The sequence below is a fragment of the Engraulis encrasicolus genome, chromosome 6, assembly GCF_034702125.1.
Source record: "Engraulis encrasicolus isolate BLACKSEA-1 chromosome 6, IST_EnEncr_1.0, whole genome shotgun sequence".
Lineage (NCBI taxonomy): Eukaryota > Metazoa > Chordata > Actinopteri > Clupeiformes > Engraulidae > Engraulis > Engraulis encrasicolus.
The window spans coordinates 260001-280000 of NC_085862.1; the positions used below are offsets into that span (position 1 = coordinate 260001).

Below are 20000 nucleotides of genomic sequence, written 5' to 3' on the forward strand. Positions count from 1 at the left end.
GCTGTATCTTAAAGGGACACTGTGTGAGATTTTTAGTTGTTTATTTCCAGAATCCATGCTTCCCATTCACTAATGTTACCTTTTTCATGAATACTAAAGACCACCATCAAATTCTAAATATTCATTATGACTGGAAAAATTGTACTTTTCATACATGAAAAGGGGGATCTTCTCCATGGTCCGCCATTTTGAATTTCCAAAAATAGCCATTTTTAGCTGCAAAAATGAGTGACTTGGACCATACTACCAAACTTTTTTTTTATTACTCAGTAAACTTTCATGAAAAGATCAAATTTGGCAATAGGCAGCCCAGTTTCAATGAGCAGCATAGTTGCAGTACCTTTTTTGACCATTTCCTGCACAGTGTCCCTTTAACGAACTGAGTGTTTGTTTTTGATGTTCTGCTCTGCAGGTAATGCCATCCGTCCCATCTCTCTGCGTGCCGTGTCCGCTATCGGCCGCGCGCTGCCTGGCTTTCCCATTCTGGCCACCGGGGGCATCGACTCTGCTGAGTCAGGCCTGCAGTTCCTCCACGCCGGAGCCTCAGTGCTACAGGTGCCTACCAACCTACCTAGCAACCAATGACATCAAGCGATTACAGAACATTCACATTCACATACATCACACAGACTCTTCACATGCCCATTTCACCTGGGTCTCTTGTCAGTTGAATTGTCGTTTAATTGCGAATAATGTTTTTTAATCGATTAACGCATTGATGGATTAAAGTCGATTAACCGATTAATCGTTTGCATCCCTATCTCCTGATGTCTAGATCTGTAGCTCGGTGCAGAATCAGGACTTAGGACAAAATGGGTTAAACGGTCTCTTCCTCTCCTCATGTCTAAAATGGTGTCTCTCCTCTCCTCATGTATATAGATCTGCAGCTCGGTGTAGAAGCAGGACTTCACGGTGATCGAGGACTACTGCCTGGGCCTGAAGGCGCTGCTGTATCTGAAGAGCATCGAGGAGCTGCACGGCTGGGACGGCCAGTCGCCACCCACCATCCGCCACCAGAAGGGCAAACCCGTACCGCGCGTATACGAGCTCGTGGGCAAGGTGAGTAAACCCGTACCGCGCGTATACGTCGCCACCCACCATCCGCCACCAGAAGGGCAAACCCGTACCGCGCGTATACGAGCTCGTGGGCAAGGTGAGTAAACCCGTACCGCGCGTATACGAGCTCGTGGGCAAGGTGAGTAAACCTGTACCACGCGTCTACGAGCTCGTGGGCAAGGTGAGTCGCCACCCACCATCCGCCACCAGAAGGGCAAACCCGTACCGCGCGTATACGAGCTCGTGGGCAAGGTGAGTCGCCACCCACCATCCGCCACCAGAAGGGCAAACCCGTACCGCGCGTATACGAGCTCGTGGGCAAGGTGAGTAAACCTGTACCGCGCGTCTACGAGCTCGTGGGCAAGGTGAGCCAGTCTGGCAGCTGTTATATCACGGAGTTGTGTGGAACATTAGCCAGGCCACGCCCTCCTGGTGACGCAACACTTTCAGCATTGCAACTAGTCAGGGATACATTTCTCGAAAGCGTAGTTGCTAAGTAAGGTAGCTACTTTATTGGTTGCAATACATTTTCCCATTGGCAACTACCCTAGTTGCTAACTGCTAACAACTACCCAGGTCAAGAGCAATGCAAGTGCTCTCTGAGTTCCTCCCTCATTGTCGGTAAGCAAACAACCATTAGCAAACCATGGGAGGCGAGTCAACCATGGCGTTTGGGAAATGTTAATTGTTGCTCTTGGTCAGACACCTTGAAGAGATTTGAACGTTGATGATGATCAGGCTAGTGCAACATAGGGCCTATATTTGAATTTCTTTAAAATGTGGGAACATGGAGCAGCAGGAATAAGCTGTGGGACCAATGGGCTGTGGCATCATACAGCTGGCCCCTTCCAGATGACTGTGTCCTGGGCCAGCCAAAGCCGTCAGCAGCCCTGGCTGTATTACCGCAGAGATACACCAGCGGCGATCTGAGCGAGTCGAGCGACGGAAGTAATTGACTTTGTATTGAGTCGAGAGACAAAAGCGATTCTGGAGACTAGAGCGATTTGCGCAACGAGCGCGACAATTTGAAGTTGAAATCTTTTCAACTTTCTATGACGCGGTTCGGCGACAAGCCGCGACAGCCAATGACTGTATAGAGGTCAGTGACCACAGCCAATGGGAATGCTTGAATGCTTTGCCTTCTGCCTGTACGGACATACTCTAGTCTCCTCAATCTCTCGTATCGCTTGCTGCTACACTCTGTCGCTTGAATCGCGTCGCCGCTGGTGTATCTCTGCGGTTAGTAGGGGCAATCAGGAAAATCCGGGACAGGTGGCAACCCTAATGGGGAACGAGCTAATGTGCCGCAGTTGGCCCCTGGGCTTTGAGATCCACACCCGTGTAATCTAGGGCTTTGTCCATCAACCCTGCATGACATGTACATTACGTAAGGGTTAACGTTCGGCGAGAAGGTCGCTACCGTGGAATAGCAGCACGACAGAGAGAATCTTTAGACCCCGACGCGGAGCGGAGGGGTCTTGTTCTCTCTGAAGTGCTGCTATTCCACAAAGCGACCGACTCGCCGAAAGTTAACCCGCTTATTATATGGATATACTTAAATGATTCACACATGCGGGGACATTTCTTTAGACCTATTTAATGTTAAGATTGTTGCTGCGCAAAACAAAACAGTGCCGTTGTGGAATACCGCTAGGCAACAGCTAGGTAGGCTAGCCAGGACAACAGGTGTTGTCTATCACAGCAGCTGATTAGAGTGACAAAAGACCGGACCCCCTGCGGAGTGATATGAAACATTCGCTTTAGCCACTGACTTGTATACAAGCCAGTGGCTTTAGCAGTGAACGTCTTGTTGCCATTGACAGCGGTAGCCAGGACAACGGGTGCTGTCTATCACAGCAGCTGATTAGAGTCTTGTTGAAAAGTCGCTTTAGCAGTGAAAAGTCTTGTTGCCATTGACAGCGGTCTGTTATAGACCAACCCGTCCGTTATCGAAAAATAACAGACGTCCGAACGTTGGGGAGCCCCGTTGAAATGAATGGAGCATTCGACAGATGACGTCACAACCATATAATAAGTAAGGGTTAACGTTCGGCGAGAAGGTCGCTACCGTGGAATAGCAGCACGACAGAGAGAATCTTTAGACCCCGACGCGGAGCGGAGGGGTCTTGTTCTCTCTGAAGTGCTGCTATTCCACAAAGCGACCGACTCGCCGAAAGTTAACCCGCTTATTATATGGATATACTTAAATGATTCACACATGGCGGGGACAGTTCTTTAGACCTATTTAATGTTAAGATTGTTGCTGCGCAAAACAAAACAGTGCCGTTGTGGAACACCGCTAGGCAACAGCTAGGTAGCCAGGACAACAGGTGTTGTCTATCACAGCAGCTGATTAGAGTGACAAAAGACCGGACCCCCTGCGGAGTGATATGAAACATTCGCTTTAGCCACTGACTTGTATACAAGCCAGTGGCTTTAGCAGTGAACGTCTTGTTGCCATTGACAGCGGTAGCCAGAACAACGGGTGCTGTCTATCACAGCAGCTGATTAGAGTCTTGTTGAAAAGTCGCTTTAGCAGTGAAAAGTCTTGTTGCCATTGACAGCGGTCTGTTATAGACCAACCCGTCCGTTATCGAAAAATAACAGACGTCCGAACGTTGGGGAGCCCCGTTGAAATGAATGGAGCATTCGACAGATGACGTCACAACCATATAATAAATTATGTTAAACTTAGCTGACGCTTTTATCCAAAGGGACTTACAGATGTTACATGGTGGGAGCAATGTAGGGTTAGGTGCCAAAACATATTTCATGTGAGACTGAAAGAATAATATTAAAATGATATCAGGGGCCGGATTCACTGTTCACGCTAGAATTCTTACTGGCCGGACAAGTGGCCGGTTGCATTGCAGAATATCTGACATTTAGAATATATAACGGACCTTCCCTCATATAGCCAAACACACACTCCCTAATGGGTCAAAGTGTCTAGTAAATTGGTCTTTTCTACCAGCAAAACTTAAATTTCACTAGCATTGGGCCAGTTGGCTGGTGTTAAAGAGCCAGCTGCTTGTATGCACGGGGAGCAAACGCGCGCTCTCTTTCAAATACTCGAGAGCTCGAACGAACTGAAAGAAAAAAAGCAGCCAGCCAACGTGCTGCTCGCATAGGCATATCTAGCCAAGTTATCAACCGAAAACATTGTGTTTTATCAGCAAACCCGAAGAGGATTTCCCTACTCAAATTGGGTAATGATGTGATGACTGTAATGGTTGTGCAGTAACTGTAACAACGTTACTGAAATTTGAACTTAATTGCGTTGTGTTTCTGCGCTCTCAAGAGAATTGACACTTTCCGCGTCGGGGTCTGAAGATTCTCTCTGTCGTGCTGCTATTCCACGGTAGCGACCTTCTTGCCGAACGTTAACCCTTACATAATAACCCTCATCTGTTCCCCAGAGCCTGCCCAGCTTCGGGCCGTACCTGGAGGAGAAGACGGAGGCGGTGGCCGAGTACAAGAGGAGCCTGAGGGACGCCAACGACAACTTCGCCATCGACACCAACGACGCCCGAGTCTTCATCCCCAAGAAGCCCGTGCCATCCGTCAAGGTAACGGGGGCACGCCACGCAGGCAACAGTACAGGCAGTACATCACTTCCTTTGGGTAAAGGGGGCACGCAGGCAGCAGTATAACTCTTACTGTGCCATCCGTCAAGGTAAAGGGTTAGGGTTAGGGTTAGGTATAACTCTTACTGTGCCATCCGTCAAGGTAAAGGGTTAGGGTTAGGGTTAGGTATAACTCTTACTGTGCCATCCGTCAAGGTAAAGGGTTAGGGTTAGGGATAACTCTTACTGTGCCATCCGTCAAGGTAAAGGGTTAGGGTTAGGGTTAGGTATAACTCTTACTGTGCCATCCGTCAAGGTAACGGGGGCACGCCACGCAGGCAACAGTATAAGGGGTCTTAAGCCGGGCATACACTGTGATATTTTCACTCGTGGGTCTTAAGCTTCTGCTCACACTGCTCGATGGAATTTCACTATTTAAAAGTTCACAACTCTCCACTCACGTCCTCAACACTATACGAGCCGACAGTCGGATGCGAGCGAAATGCTTCCACTGTGTGACGCAACAGGCATGTTTCCTCAGTCTGCAGAGGAGGGAACATGCGCACCTGAGGTGGAGATGAGGTCGCACTCAACATATCATATGGCGTATAGGCCTATTAGGGAAATAAGAGGAGCGAGCGCCTTGGCAACTTTTAAATGAAGTTTCCAGAAACATTTCAGTGGTTCACTACCTCAATACGGGACAAACACTTCCAACTTGCTTCATGTGCAGTCACTTTGATCATTAATACGTAGGTACTCAAAAGGTATTGTGGCTTTTGCTGTTGTAAGGAACATGGAACAGCCTTTTCATTTATAAAATGTGCCCCACAAATCAACACCCCTAGTAGTGTTGCCACATGCCCCTTGTAGTGTTGCCACATGTCCCGGTTTTACCCGATTGTCTGTTTTCAATGGTCTGTCCTGGTAAAAACATATTTTTTCCCTGGATACTGCAACAGGTGGCGAGTCGATCGCGAGGGCCCTGAAGTGTTCGAGTTAGTAGATGTAGTGTAGCTAGTAGAGTTGACTCGAACCCCTGGTGTGTGTGTATATCCTCCCTGTCCCTCTCACCCCTGGTGTGTGTGTGTGTGTGTGTATCCTCCCTGTCCCTCTCACCCCTGGTGTGTGTGTGTGTGTGTATATCCTCCCTGTCCCTCTCACCCCTGGTGTGTGTGTATATCCTCCCTGTCCCTCTCACCCCTGGTGTGTGTGTGTGTGGTGTGCTGTTTGCAGGAGGTGATTGCTAACCCCTGGTGTGCTGTGTTGTGGTGTGTGTGTGTGTGTGTGTGTGTTGTGTGTGTGCAGGAGGTGATCGCTAGGGCCCTGAAGCACATCACAGCGCATCTCCTCCCTGTCGACTCTAACCCCTGGTGTGTGTGTGTGTGTGTGTGTTGTGGTGTGTGCAGGAGGTGATCGCTAGGGCCCTGAAGCACATCGGGGCGTACCAGGAGCTGGACAACAAGGAGCAGGTGCAGGCGCTGATCGACGAGGAGATGTGCATCAACTGCGGAAAGTGTTACATGACCTGCAACGACTCTGGATACCAGGTGCGTGCATTACATGACATGACATGACATTACATTACATTACAGGTGATTACATTACATGACATGACATGACATTACACTGGATACCAGGTGCGTACATTATATTACATTACATTACATTATACTGGATACCAGGTATGGACATTACATTACATACCAGGTTTCTACATTACATTACATATCAAGTATGTAGTAGGCTGGATACCAGGTATGTAGGCAGGACCAGATTAACGCACAGGCTACATATGGCCCCCACCTGCCAGGGGCCCCCACAGGCTACATATGGCTGCAGCCTAGGGCCCTCACCTGCAAGGGGCCCCCACAGGCTACATATGGCTGCAGTCTAGGGCCCCCACCTGCCAGGGGTCCCCCACAGGCTACATATGGCTGCAGCCTAGGGCCCCCACCTGCCAGGGGGCCCCCACCACAGGCTACATATGACTGCAGCCCAGAGGCCCCCACCTGCCAGGGGGCCCCCACCACAGGCTACATATTACTGCAGCCTAGGGCCCCCACCTGCCAGGGGCCCCCACCACAGGCTACATATGACTGCAGCCTAGGGCCCCCACCTGCCAGGGGCCCCCACCACAGGCTAAATATGACTGCAGCCTAGAGGCCCCCACCTGCCAGGGGGCACTTGATTGGCCAATAATTAGTTATCAATAATTGTGACAATATGAGATATTTGAGTTGTGAATGAAGAAGTCCCCCAAGACATGTTTGTGGCTCGGCTGACACCCTCTGTGCATCAGCAACGCGAGGCCACAAGCACAAGTGGACGGAAGTCTGCATATTGGAATGCACCCTTTGAGTTCCATGAAAAATGCTATATAGAACAGATATATCATATAGAACAGATATATCATTTATCATGAATGTATATCAAGGCACGACTGTGGAAATGACGAACATAGGCTACCATGTCTTTGACCGCCATGAACAGTGTTATATAAAACACGTTTTATTATTATTTATTATTAATTATTAATGAACATGAAGGCATGAGTGTGGAAGTGACGGCGATACCTGTGTGTGTGTGTGTGTGTGTGTGTGTGGTTTCGCTGCAGGCGATCACCTTTGACCCCGAGACCCATCTCCCGGTGGTGACTGACAGCTGTACGGGCTGCACGCTCTGCTTCAGCGTCTGCCCCATCATCGACTGCATCAAGATGGTCACCAGGAAGACGCCATACGAGCCCAAACGAGGCATCTACCCCGCCGTCATCAACCCTGTCTGCTAACGAGGCATCTACCCCGCCGTCATTAATCCCGCCTGCTAACGAGGCATCTACCCCGCCCTCATCAACCCCGCCTGCTAACGAGGCATCTACCCCGCCCTCATCAACCCTGTCTGCTAACGAGGCATCTACGCCGCCCTCATCAACCCCGTCTGCTAACGAGGCATCGACCCCGCTGTCATCAACCCCGTCTGCTAACGAGGCATCGACCCCGCTGTCATCAACCCCGTCTGCTAACGAGGCATCAACCCCGTCTGCTAACGAGGCATCTACCCCATCTGCTAACGAGGCATCGACCCCGCCCTCATCAACTAAACCCCGTCTGCTAGGCTGCTCCACGCCACGCCGGGGCGGGTTTAGTCACCAGGGGTGCATTTCTCAAAAGAGAAGTTGTTAGCCTGTTAGCAACTTGGGTAATTGCCAATGGGAAAATGCATTGAAAACAAAAAAAGTAGCTAATATAGTAGTAGGCAACTTTGGTTTCGAGAAATGCACCCCTGAGGTGTATTAAGCACTTGTGTATCTACTGTAATTGGATACAGAGGAATAGCTGGAGTATAAACTGTTGAAATATAATGTACTAGTGTTATAATAACGTCAGCTAGAGTACTTCTAATTCCAGTTGATGCTCCTATAAATAACAGTTGCCAATTATCTAAGCTACTTGGTCGGTTGCAATGTAAGTACTACTTCATTAAGGTTACCAACTGGCTAGTAACTACGGTGTTGGGAACTTCAGAATCTTCTGATATCTCCGATCACTACGAAAACCCAAAGTATTTATTGAAAGGTAAGAAAACAAAAGATGTCCGTAACAGGTTTCCTTTTCATCGACGTGCATGTGGTTGGATACCAGGAGTGCAACTTAATATGGGACCTTGCCTCCTCCACTCGCTTCTCGTCATGATGACATCACTGACAACAGCATTATATTTCAATATCTTGCAAAAGCTCAATTGTAGTCTTTTCCTCGTTTGCAAGTGTTATGGTGAATGAAAAACAGTCCCTCAAAAGTTGTTGTGGCTAGGCTGACAGCTGGGAAACTTTATCGTTTTCTCCACGGAGGAGGGGCCAGGAGGCGGAGCGAGGAGACAAGCGCAAGTGGAGGAGGCAAGGCCGCATATTAAATTAAGTGCATGTGGTTGTATACCGGATGTCCATGAAGAGATTTGAACACGAGCGCCCTCTGCTGGATTTGAAGCCACATGCGAGTGTGCTGTCTGGCTGGACAGGCGGCAGGGGCGGTTCTAAGGGGTGGCATTTGCCCCCCCAGAAATATGATTTGCCACCCCAATTAAGAGCCCTGATTGTGACCAATAGCCTTAATGCTTGACATAATTTCAGACATAGAACTTTAGGTTGCAGGGTTTCACTTTACGGGATTCACTGTATCACACAAGTGTGTGTGTCGATTATATAGCGTTTATAATTGTCCCTTAGTGTAGGAGCATGCCCCCCTGAAATACACTTCGCCACCCCAAGAATGAATATCTGGAACCGCCCCTGCCAGGCGGGTGTGCTGGCTGCGATGTCCTTTGGCTGGGTGTGCTGTCTGGCTGGACAGGCGAGGGGTGCCCTGGCCGCGACGTCCTTTGGCTGGGTATTACCAAACCATGAAGCTGTACCATAGATGGATCATGAAGATTTTAGATTAAGATCATATAATGCCTTATATGACGATTTCTCGTGTGTGCAACTGAGGCTGAACGATAATTATGGACATTCCTACCAACTTCTTTATAACAAAATATATTAATCTGAAGGGGCAAATAGACATGTTATTAGAACATGCTAAAATTTGTTTTAGATGCTTGACACAATTTTTAAGTTCAACAATTTTTTAAGTTTCACAATTCAATTTTTAAGTCATACCAAATGAAGCATGGCTCTCTAAATATGTGGGCATCAAGAATGGGCATTTAAGCATTATCCGGAACTGGCATGTGTCTTATGTTGACCAAGATTAACAGACTGTATTATAGTAATTTATTTCAATTCATGTGTACCTGCATAGCTAAATAAAACCATTGATACAACTTGAATGTGTGAGAGTGCTTCTATTAACAGGTGAATACAGTAGTCTCCAAGTCTTCCACTTTCTTAACGTCTGCTTTCAAAGCAACGGCTTTCATAGATTCACCTTTTGCCGTTAATAATTCTAGAAATTAATAATCTCATTTTATAGCTTCACCAGCCTAATCAGAGAGAATCAGACAGCCAGCAGTGGGAATTTTAAGTAAAATGTCTTTTCATCGTGATTTCAGTGTGCACTTGCACGTGGTGAAGTTGTAAAGAGACACTGTGCAGGAAATGGTCAAAAAAGGTACTGCAACTATGCTGCTCATTGAAACTGTGCTGCCAATTGCCAAATTTGAGCTTTACATGAAAGTTTTCTAAGTAATAAACAAATATTTTCTAGTATGGTCCAAGTACAGTCATTTTTGCAGCTAAGTGCCATTTTTCCAGTCATAATGAATACTTAAAATTTGATGCTGGTGGTAAGTATTTATGAAAAAGGTAACATTAGTGAATGGGCAGCATGAATTCTGTAAATAAACAACTAAAAATCTCACACAGTGTCCCTTTAAAGAGAGACAGAACGAGGCCGAGACAGATGAGTTGAACAGAGGAGAGAGAGGAAGAGCGTAAAGGGACAGAGTTAGAGTTTATTGTTTCGCATGCCACAGAAGAAGAAGAACGCAGTGGGTTCAGAGGTCAGAGGTCAGGGGTCAGGAGAACAACACAAGTACTACACACACAGGACACACTGACAGGGAAATCCACTTGGTAGAAAATGAACTTAGTTTAATCATCGAACCACTTCCAAACTAGACTGAAATTTTACATTTTACTAAAGATGTAAAAACTCCAAACAAAATAAGAAAATATACAGAAGCTCAGATCACCCCCCCCCACCCCTAGAAGCTCAGATCGCACAATCAAAAGAGGGGGTTTAGGGGTTTCACTTGGTGACGGAGCGGAGAAGAAAGCTGCACAAGCCGTAACCGGCCTTCCCCTCCCTCCGTATAAAGGGCGTGGAGCACACAGGAAATGGGAAATGGGGCGTTGGGGATTTGAAATGGGGAGTTGGGGATTTGAAATGGGGAGTTGGGGATTTGGGGAGTTGGATTACAGGTTCAGGAGGGAAAAAAGTCCGTAGTTGGAAAATGTGGAGCGAGGGTTGTTGAGGAGAGACATGTTTGCCGCTGCAGAGTAAGGTAAGACTAAAGAGGGTTGTTGAGACATGTTTGCCGCTGCAGAGTAAGGTAAGACTAAAGAGGGTTGTTGAGACATGTTTGCCGCTGCAGAGTAAGGTAAGACTAAAGGCACGTTGACGCTGGTCCCTACAGTCCTCTTCCCCTGGTGCACGCTAGACCCTCCGCTGGTCACCACGGGGTCATCCCTATGGTTACCACGGGGTCATCCCTATGGTTACCACGGGGTCATCCCTATGGTTACCATGGGGTCATCCCTATGGTTACCACGGGGTCATCCCTATGCTCCCCTGGTGCACGCTAGACCCTCCGCTGGTCACCATGGGGTCATCCCTATGGTTACCACGGGGTCATCCCTATGGTTACCACGGGGTCATCCCTATGGTCACCACGGGGTCATCCCTATGGTTACCACGGGGTCATCCCTATGTTTCCCGGGTCCTATGTTCCCCTCTACAAGTAGAGTGGGAGGGGGAGGGGCTTAGCCAACAACCCAAGTAGAGTGGGAGGGGCTTCAAACAACCTATTCAGCGCCACCTTATTTTTTTGTATCTAAAAACAGAAATCACGCAAACAGCGCGACACATAAGCCAAACCCATACAAAGAAAAAAAAAGAAAAAAAAACCCCCCAAAAACCCAACTAGATCCAGCTTTCGAAGAATTTTTTAAAACTATGAAACCCTTTTAATTAAATTAAAAAGTGGGTGTTGTTTAACTTCATCTCCTTTTAGAGTAAAGGCCAACCAAAACTAAAATCAGCCCCCCTGTCCTGTCAGGGCTTCCGTGGGACCTCCAATAATAATCCCCGTTTGCCGTCTCTATCTCATCTGCTGCACCTGCTAACAGGCTGGGGAGGAGGTGGGTTCACTGCCCCTGGGTTGGGGACAGGGCGGCCATAGGCCAAACCCAATGGTTGGGTTAAGGGACAGTCACATAACCCCATAGTTGGGTTGGGGATAGTATCATAACCCCATAGGTGGGTTGGGGACAGCATCTTAACCCAATGGTTGGGTGTAGGATAGTATCATAACCCAATAGTTGGGTGGGGGATAGTAATCATAACCCATTGTTGGGTCAGGGATAGTATCATAACCCAATAGTTGGGTTGGGTAGGGAGCAGTAGCATGGTGGTGGGAGAACAGATTGCGTGGCTTACACCACCGCAGCGCGTCTCACATCACATGACTTATCACATGACTTATCACATGACTTATCACACGACCAATCGTCTTCACAACACGAGCAGGAAGCAAAAACGATGACGCTATTTTGCTGGGTATTAAAGGCACTTTAGTCAATCCATTCTTACTTAGTGAAACGAAGCAAAGGGGGAAAACCCACTAATATCCAGGGACCACTGTTGTCGTCTCCACAGCCAAACACAGAGAGGAGAGGAGGGAGAGATAGAGAGAGATACGACCACAAAAATAAATCACAGGAAAGGGCTTTTTTCTGTTTCTTTTTTTTTTAAACAGCTGGGAGATGAGCATGGCAGCGAGAGGGGACATGAAACAGGAGCGATGTCTGCAGTATCGAGACTCAGGAGCGATGTCTGCAGTATCGAGACTCAGGAGCGATGTCTGCAGTATCGAGACTCAGGAGCGATGTCTGCAGTATCGAGACTCAGGAGCGATGTCTGCAGTATCGAGACTCAGGAGCGATGTCTGCAGTATCGAGACTCAGGAGCGATGTCTGCAGTATCGAGACTCAGGAGTGATGTCTGCAGTATCGAGACTCAGGAGCGATGTCTGCAGTATCGAGACTCAGGTGCAGAAAAGGGGAAAAAAGAAAGGAATGCTGGGTCTATCTGAGCTCCACAGGGGGTTTGTGTGTGTGTGTGTGTGTGTGTGTGTGTGAGTGTGAGTGTGTGAGTGTGTAGGTGTGTGTGTGTGTGTAGGTGTGTGTGTGTGTGTAGGAGTAGGTTTATGGTCAGGTGTAGGTGTAGGTGTGTGTGTGTGTGTGTGTGTGTGTGTGTGTGTGTGTGTGTGTGTGTGTGTGTGTAGGAGTGTGTGTGTGTGTGTGTAGGAGTGTGTGTGTGTGTGTAGGAGTGTGTGTGTGTGTGTAGGAGTAGGTTTATGTTCAGGTGTGTGTGTGTGTGTGTGTGTGTGTGTGTGTGTGTGTGTGTGTGTGTGTGTGTGTGTTTAGGGCGGAGGGGAGTACACGTGTAAAGGGTTTCATATCTGGGACAGGGAGGTGGGGGCAGGAGGGGGGCGTAGGGTGGGCGGAGGGGGGCAGGAGAGGGCAGGAGGGTGGGCGTATGAGGCTTTAGATGGTGGACTTGGAGAAGGAGACCTTGAGGCGGTGTCCACTCCCCATGTCGTAGTTGTGCAGGTCAATCAGGACCTGGATCGCCTCCTCAACCGTGGACATCTGCAGCAGCGCCATCTTGCGGTCCCTACACACAAGACACACAACACCAGGCTCAGCAAACACACTCATTACAAATACACACTTTATAATAATGTTTGCTTGCTTATTATTAACTGCATTTTATTCACGATTAAAAATATCAGCATACACATTCATTACAAAAACACTTATAAATGCTTATAAAGATGTAGTAAACTATTAACTAGTGATGGGGAAAAAAAACATTAAATGTTTTTATTATTAACTGCATTTTATTCATGATTAAAAATATCCACAAATACTATGTTCAAGGTATTACAAACTGAACGACAGTATTATTATTCATTTACAAGCAATTTGTAAATGTTTGATACATTTCCCAGTCATTTACAAAACATGTGTTAATGTTTTGTTCATTATTTACCAGAGATGGGACCAAGTCACTAATTTGCAAGTCACAAGTCCTTCCAATCAAGTCAGAGTCAAGTCACAGGCTAAGTCACATTTGACCAAGTTGAGTCCAAGTCGTGCGAAAGCCAAGTCAAGTCCAAGTCCAAGTCTCATTCTTTCAAGTCCTTAAGTCACAATATATTCTATACAGAATTACTTTTGGTGATAAATGCATTAGTCCTTAAAGGTACACTGTGCAGGAAACTATGCTGCACTATGCTGCTCATTGAAACTGGGCTGCCTATTGCCAAATTTGATCTTTAAATGACAGTTTACTAAGTAATAAGCAAATATTTTCTAGTATGGCCCAAGTACAGTCATTTTTGCAGTTAAAATGGCTATTTTTGGAAATTCAAAATGGCAGACCATGGAGAAGATCCCCCTTTCCATGTATGAAAAGAGCAACTTTTCAAGTCATAATGAATACTTAGAATTTGATGGTGGTGGTAAGTATTCATGAAAAAGGTAACATTAGTAAATGGGCAGCATGAATTCTGGAAATAAACAACTACAAATCTCACACAGTGTCCCTTTAATACATCCCCATATATGAAAAATACATTACCTTTCCACAGTTTAATACGTCCCCATATATGATAAATACATTAGTCTTTAATACGTCCCCATATATGAAAAATACTTTACGTTGACCTTATGACTCTACAATCTCTGTCTATCTCTTCTTCCTCTGCCTTCCTGCTATTTCTGCCTCTCCTCCATACCTCTCCTTTTAAATCCATCTCTAACAATGTTTTTTTTTCCCATTTCTTAAGCACTTTGAGTTATATGCCTTGTATGACACAGTGCTATACAAATACAATTATTATTATTATTATTTATTATTAATAATAAATACTTTACCTCTCCTGAGTGCTGTTCATGTCCACTTTAGCCGGCCGAGTTCTAAACAAAAAATAGTTAATGAGCTTACTGGTACCGTTTAAGGACAAATCATATCAATTGTAACTTTTTCACATACAAAAATAAAGGCAAAAATAATGTAATATATATTTAGACTTGGCTCACTCTTGCAATTGATCGCAAGCTAAAACTGTCGAGTCAAGTCTCGAGTCAAGAGCATATAAGTCGAGTCAAGTCACAAGTCATTCCTAATATTGCCAAGTCAAGTCTCAAGTCAGGTCATCTGTGACACAAGTCTGACTCAAGTCCAAGTCTTAAGTCCACATCTCGGCTATTTACTAAGTGCTATTGGTGCTTTATAAAGTGTATTTATATTAGGGCTTTTTCTAGGATTTTTTGGCATGAGGGAGCATCATGGCAGGTTACGGGGTGTGAAGGGGGGTGTTCCCCCCCCCCATGAATGAGAAATTTATTAGGGGTGCTCAAATATATATACATAAAAATAAAAGTATGAGGGTGCACCCACGGAGGTATGAGGGTGGAGCGCCCCTATTTCCCCGTTCAGAAAAAGCCCTGTTAGTGATTTATAAAAATGTTCCCATAAAAATTAAAGGGTAATGAGACAGAGACGTGCAGAAGACATGAGTTTGTACCACTACTGTAGCTACTAGTACGTACACGGCACTTGAAGACACCAAATAACAAATATGGGTGTGTTACAATATGCGGCCTTGCCTCCTCCACTTGTGCTTGTCTCCTCGTCCCGCCTCCTGGCCCCTCCTCCGTGGAGAAAACAATTAAGTTTCCCAGCTGTCAGCCTAGCCACAACAACTTTTGAGGGACTGTTTTTCATTCACCATCCCAATTTGCAAATGAGAAAAACAGTCTACAATTTAGCTTTTGCAAGATATTGAAATATAATGCTGTGGTCAGTGATGTCATCATGACATATTACTTCCTGGTACGAGGAGACAAGCACAAGTGGAGGAGGCAAGTGGAGGAGGCAAGTGGAGGAGACAAGCACAAGTGGAGGAGGCAAGTGGAGGAGGCAAGTGGAGGAGGCAAGTGGAGGAGGCAAGGTCGCATATTGTAACGCACTCAGAGTTCTAAAAGGAGACGGATGACGAGGAGAACTCACTGGAAGAACTTGAAGGCCTTGACGGTTCCCCCGGCGTTGGAGAAGAGCAATCGCAGATCATCCTCGGACACGCTCTCCCTGCAGAGGAGAAACAGGGAACACGTCAGAACAGACAGGGAGGAGGGTTGTGAGGGTGAGGGTGTGTGTGTGTGTGTGTGTGTGTGTGTGTGTGTGTGTGTGTGTGTGCCTACACTCACGGTATGTTGGACAGGTGCATGGTGGCGGAGGGAGGGAAGATGTTCTGGAAGTTCTTGCTGCCGGGCTTCTTGAAGCGGTGCAGCGGGGAGTTGGCGAAGTCCTTGGTGAGGCCCTGGTCGTCCAGGCCGTCGCGCGGCAGCTGCACCGTCGTGTGCTTAGACAGCGTCACGCGGATGATCTTGCCGTACATCTTCTGGCCATTCAGGTGGCTCATGGCTGCGGAGCAGGAAGTTAGCGACAGCAGACAGGAAGTTAGCGGCAGCAGACAGGAAGTTAGCGGCAGCAGACAGGAAGTTAGCGACAGCAGCAGACAGGAAGTTAGCGGCAGCAGACAGGAAGTTAGCGGCAGCAGACAGGAAGTTAGCGACAGCAGCAGACAGGAAGTTAGCGGCAGCAGCAGACAGGAAGTTAGCGGCAGCAGCAGACAGGAAGTTAGCGACAGCAGACAGGAAGTTAGCGGCAGCAGACAGGAAGTTAGCGACAGCAGACAGGAAGTTAGCGGCAGCAGACAGGAAGTTAGCGACAGAAGACAGGAAGTTAGCGACTGCAGACACATCATCATAGATCAGTAAGAACTCAGGGGTGAATTTCTCAAAACCAAAGTTGCTAACTACAGTAACTACTTTGCTGTTTTCAATGCATTTTCCCATTGCCAAATACCGAAGTTGCTAACAGGCTAACAACTTCTCTTTTGAGAAACAGAGTTGAGGCCAATTTATGCTTCTGACGCTAGGACGCATAGCCTCTGATTTCGACCTCAAAATTTCGATTCGACCAAGCCCACAAAGAGGCTCTGTGCACGTTGATGCGCACCTAAAAAAATATATCTCAACTACGCGACAAGCACAGGCAGACAAAAGGCGCTGCGATTGGTCGCCTCAGTTACTTCCTTGTTCTCATTGCAGTACAGTGCCGGTAGTTTGCAAGAGCAAACAAAAGCTTTTCCTTCTAGTGTGTATGAATAAATTAAGCTAAAGTGCCTGAATTAGTATAGTAGGCCTAAGGGGACTGGAGCATATGTAGAGGACCCTGCAGGCCTAAGGGGACAGTTCAGTTCAACTTTATTGGTACCCGAAGGTAAACTGGGTTTGCAGTATAAAAGAGAAGATGGCTGTCCTTACATCATAACCACAATGACGCATGACACATAAACATGGAGTCTAAAATAACACATGTACACTTCACAAAGAAATAAATAAAATGTTTGACATTTGACTGAATACACATACAACATATACACACAAGGGGGGGGCAGGGGGGGCGTATAAACTAACTGCAGTGGTGGGCCACAACACTTCATACAACCACTGCAGGACCATGGCAGAAGTGACACCACACTCCTGGCGCAGCTAAAGTGCAAAGAGCATTTTTACAAATACATAGGTTTATTTTACATCTTGTTTAGCAAAGTAATTGCAGCTGGGACAAAACTGCTTTTGAACCTATTGGTTCTGCAACCAGGACTGGAGCATATGTGGAGGACCCTGCAGGCCTACGTAATAGACGATGCATCAGTTGTACACTCCCGGCACAATGCCTGCAGTCTGACTAGCTTAGCGTAGCCTAGTTTCTCCACCGAATGTAAACACATGTCGGTACTAGGGCTGGGTATCGCAGCCATGTTCCTGTATCGATTCGATTGCGATTCTTAGGGCTTTGAATTGATTAATCACGATTCAATTCGATTCATTCCGAATCGATTCAATCCGTTCCCTTCTTGGTGCCAGGATTTCCCCCAAAAGATGCTGTTGCCTGTTTTTAGAGAAAAATGTCAAAGGGCTGTGGCTCGACAGTGTTAACAGATTGCTAATTTGTAATAAGTAGGCCTAGGCCTAATTGACTAATACCTACTGGGTATTTTCCATAGACCTAAATTAAACAAAAAGAACAAAAAGAAAAACAAAACAAAAAAAAAGATTTTGTGCCCTGTGAATAGATTATGTGGATTTTAAAGGTGGGGTTGCAGGTATGACATCACATTGGTGGATCTCCCCCAGGATTCTAAGGTTCTACATAGACTCCTATGAGCCTGGGGAGTCCCGAACGTGATGTCACAATAGTTCATATTCTTAAAATGGTTAACCTGCAACCCCACCTTTAAATGATATTGATCGAATATCGATTAGATCGATTAGATCGATTATTTTGAGCCAGCCCTAGTAGGTACTCACCCAGCTGAGCCTGGTTGCCGTCTGACAGCTGGATCAGGGCGCTGTCCTTCTTGTTGAAGAGAATCTTCACGCGCTGCACGTCACCGTACACGCCTTCAAAAACAGATGGAGGCAAGATGGAGGGAAGTGGGGAGGGGACAGCAAGAAACACAGGAAACAGGAAGGAGGAGAAGAGGAAGTGGAAGAAGAAGAAGTGGAACCAGGAAGGGAACAAGTTAGTGCTTCAGGAGCGGAGACGAGACGAGACACGAGAAATAAGAGGTGAAGTAAAGATGGAACATTCAATCCAAACGATTTAAACTCCGATCAAAAGAAAGGCCAACAGCTTGTTCTCTTTTTTTTTTTTTTTTTTTTAAATAGAGAGAGATAGAAAAGAGAGAGATCGTACTAAGACGCCCTCCGACATTTAAAACAAACAGGGAAATGGTAAATAAACAAATGAAAATAAAGCTATATGGGATGACGACAGTTTGAGAGTCTGAAAGCCTCCATGCATATATATATATAAACCTGAGCATGCATTACATTACATTACTCTACACCTGCCATGGAGGGAGAGAGAGAGAGAACAAGAGACAGACGCCTCAGACTGCTAAACCTCATATGTATTAAGTTCATTATGTCTAACTGTTTAACTTAAACACTTTGGGGTTTCTTTTGCCTTAAGACATGTAAAAGTGTTTATCTTTTACCTGACATGTTTCGACGGTGTTACTTCCCTCTTCATCAGAGGGTCACTGTGATGTTGATAAGTGATGTGCTTTAAGATCACTCATCAACATCACAGTGACCCTCTGATGAAGACGGAAGTAACACCGTCGAAACATGTCAGGTAAAAGATAAAAAAAACTTTTACATGTCTTAAGGCAAAATAAACCCCAAAGTGTTTAAGTTAAACCTCACCATAGCTTTACACAGACATATGGAAATACAAATAAAATAGTCAGAGAAAAAGATCAAATAATAAAAAAGCGTGATGAGGCTGATGAGGCACTAAGACCACTACGACTACAACTACCACAACTTTTACTACTTCATTTAAAAAAAAAATAATGAATAATTAATAACCTTTTTAAAAAATATATATATATATATATACAAATAATAAATAAAATAAACCAAAAAAGCAACAGAATGAGAGAAAGTAGGAGAGAGTAAGAGAGAGCTAACGATAACATACCGAAGAGGGTAAAGAGACTTTGAGGCGCAACCATCTTTAGAGGAGAGAGGACGAGAGCAAGCGGCAGTGAGACAGGTAGAGAGAGGGCAGAGGTCAGAGGTCAGAGGTCAGAGGTCGAGGAGGTAGAGCGAGGAGGTAGAGCCGAGAGATGAACACAACAGCACATCGTATCGTCCATAACAGGAGGGGTGGTGGTTTCCCAGTGGCAGAATGGTGAGGAGGAGGAGGAGGAGGAGGAGGAGGAGGAGGAGGTGGTAGAGGGAGAGTGAGGAGGAGGGGAGAGGAGAGGAGGAGGAGGAGGAGGAGGAGGAGGTAGACGAGGGAAGAGGAGAGGAGGAGGTGGAGAAAGAGGAGGAGGAGGAGGTGGAGGTGGAGGAGGAGGAGGAGGAGGAGAGGAGAGGAGGAGGTGGAGGAGGGAAGAGGAGAGGAGGGAAGAGGAGAGGAGAGGAGGGAAGAGGAGAGGAGAGGAGAGGAGGGGAGAGGAGAGGAGGAGGGGAGAGGAGAGGAGGAGGAGGAGGTGGAGAAAGAGGAGGAGGAGGAGGTGGAGAAAGAGGAGGAGGTGGAGGTGGAGGAGGAAGAGGAGAGGAGGAGGAGAGGAGAGGAGGAGGAGAGAGGAGGAGAGAGGAGAGGAGGAGGAGGGGACAGGGTGGGAGAGGAGGAGGAGGAGGAGTGGGGTGGGGGTTAATTTGGGAGGTGGGGGGAGGGGTGGTCCAATGGGAGGTAGGGAGGGGATGAGGGTTCAGGCACAAGCATGAACACGTGGGGGCGGGGCAGGACAGGTCAGGTGAGGAGGACAGGCATCCAGGAGGGGAGGGAGGGAGAGAGAGAGAAAGAGAGAGAGAGAGAAAGAGAGAGAAAGAGAGAGAGAGAGAGAGAGAGAGAGAGAGAAAGGCAGAGAGAGAGAGGCAGAGAGAGAGAGAGAGAGAGAGAGAGAGAGAGAGAGAGAGAGAGAGAGAGAGAGAGAGAGAGAGAGAGGAGAGGGGATGAAAAGCAATGGGGAGGGGTTAAAACAAATAAAAAAGGATTG

At 46.8% G+C, this 20000-nt stretch overlaps 2 protein-coding genes and 1 long non-coding RNA gene across 3 annotated transcripts in view; 2 read left to right on the forward strand and 1 right to left on the reverse strand.

Annotated features, from left to right (window-relative positions):
* LOC134450573 (dihydropyrimidine dehydrogenase [NADP(+)]-like) overlaps window positions 1–7499 on the forward strand; it is a 50844-nt gene extending 43345 nt beyond the window's left edge. Inside the window, 5 exon segments of the mRNA XM_063200411.1 lie at window positions 413–555; window positions 880–1059; window positions 4476–4625; window positions 6032–6172; window positions 7240–7499. Of these exon segments, the coding sequence (XP_063056481.1) occupies window positions 413–555; window positions 880–1059; window positions 4476–4625; window positions 6032–6172; window positions 7240–7413 (788 nt within the window). The 3' untranslated portion in view covers window positions 7414–7499.
* A 307-nt stretch (window positions 7500–7806) lies between these two features.
* Window positions 7807–12417, forward strand: LOC134450574 (uncharacterized). Its single transcript, XR_010035113.1, has 2 exons — window positions 7807–11602; window positions 11727–12417. It is a non-coding gene; the product is annotated as an uncharacterized LOC134450574 (long non-coding RNA).
* A 236-nt stretch (window positions 12418–12653) lies between these two features.
* LOC134450498 (polypyrimidine tract-binding protein 2-like) overlaps window positions 12654–20000 on the reverse strand; it is a 31641-nt gene continuing 24294 nt past the window's right edge. Inside the window, exons 11-16 of the mRNA XM_063200340.1 lie at window positions 18974–19007; window positions 17794–17886; window positions 15622–15838; window positions 15425–15502; window positions 12873–13021; window positions 12654–12840 (exon numbers count right to left, since the gene is read on the reverse strand). Of these exons, the coding sequence (XP_063056410.1) occupies window positions 12892–13021; window positions 15425–15502; window positions 15622–15838; window positions 17794–17886; window positions 18974–19007 (552 nt within the window). The 3' untranslated portion in view covers window positions 12654–12840; window positions 12873–12891. The remainder of the gene's footprint in view (window positions 12841–12872; window positions 13022–15424; window positions 15503–15621; window positions 15839–17793; window positions 17887–18973; window positions 19008–20000) is intronic.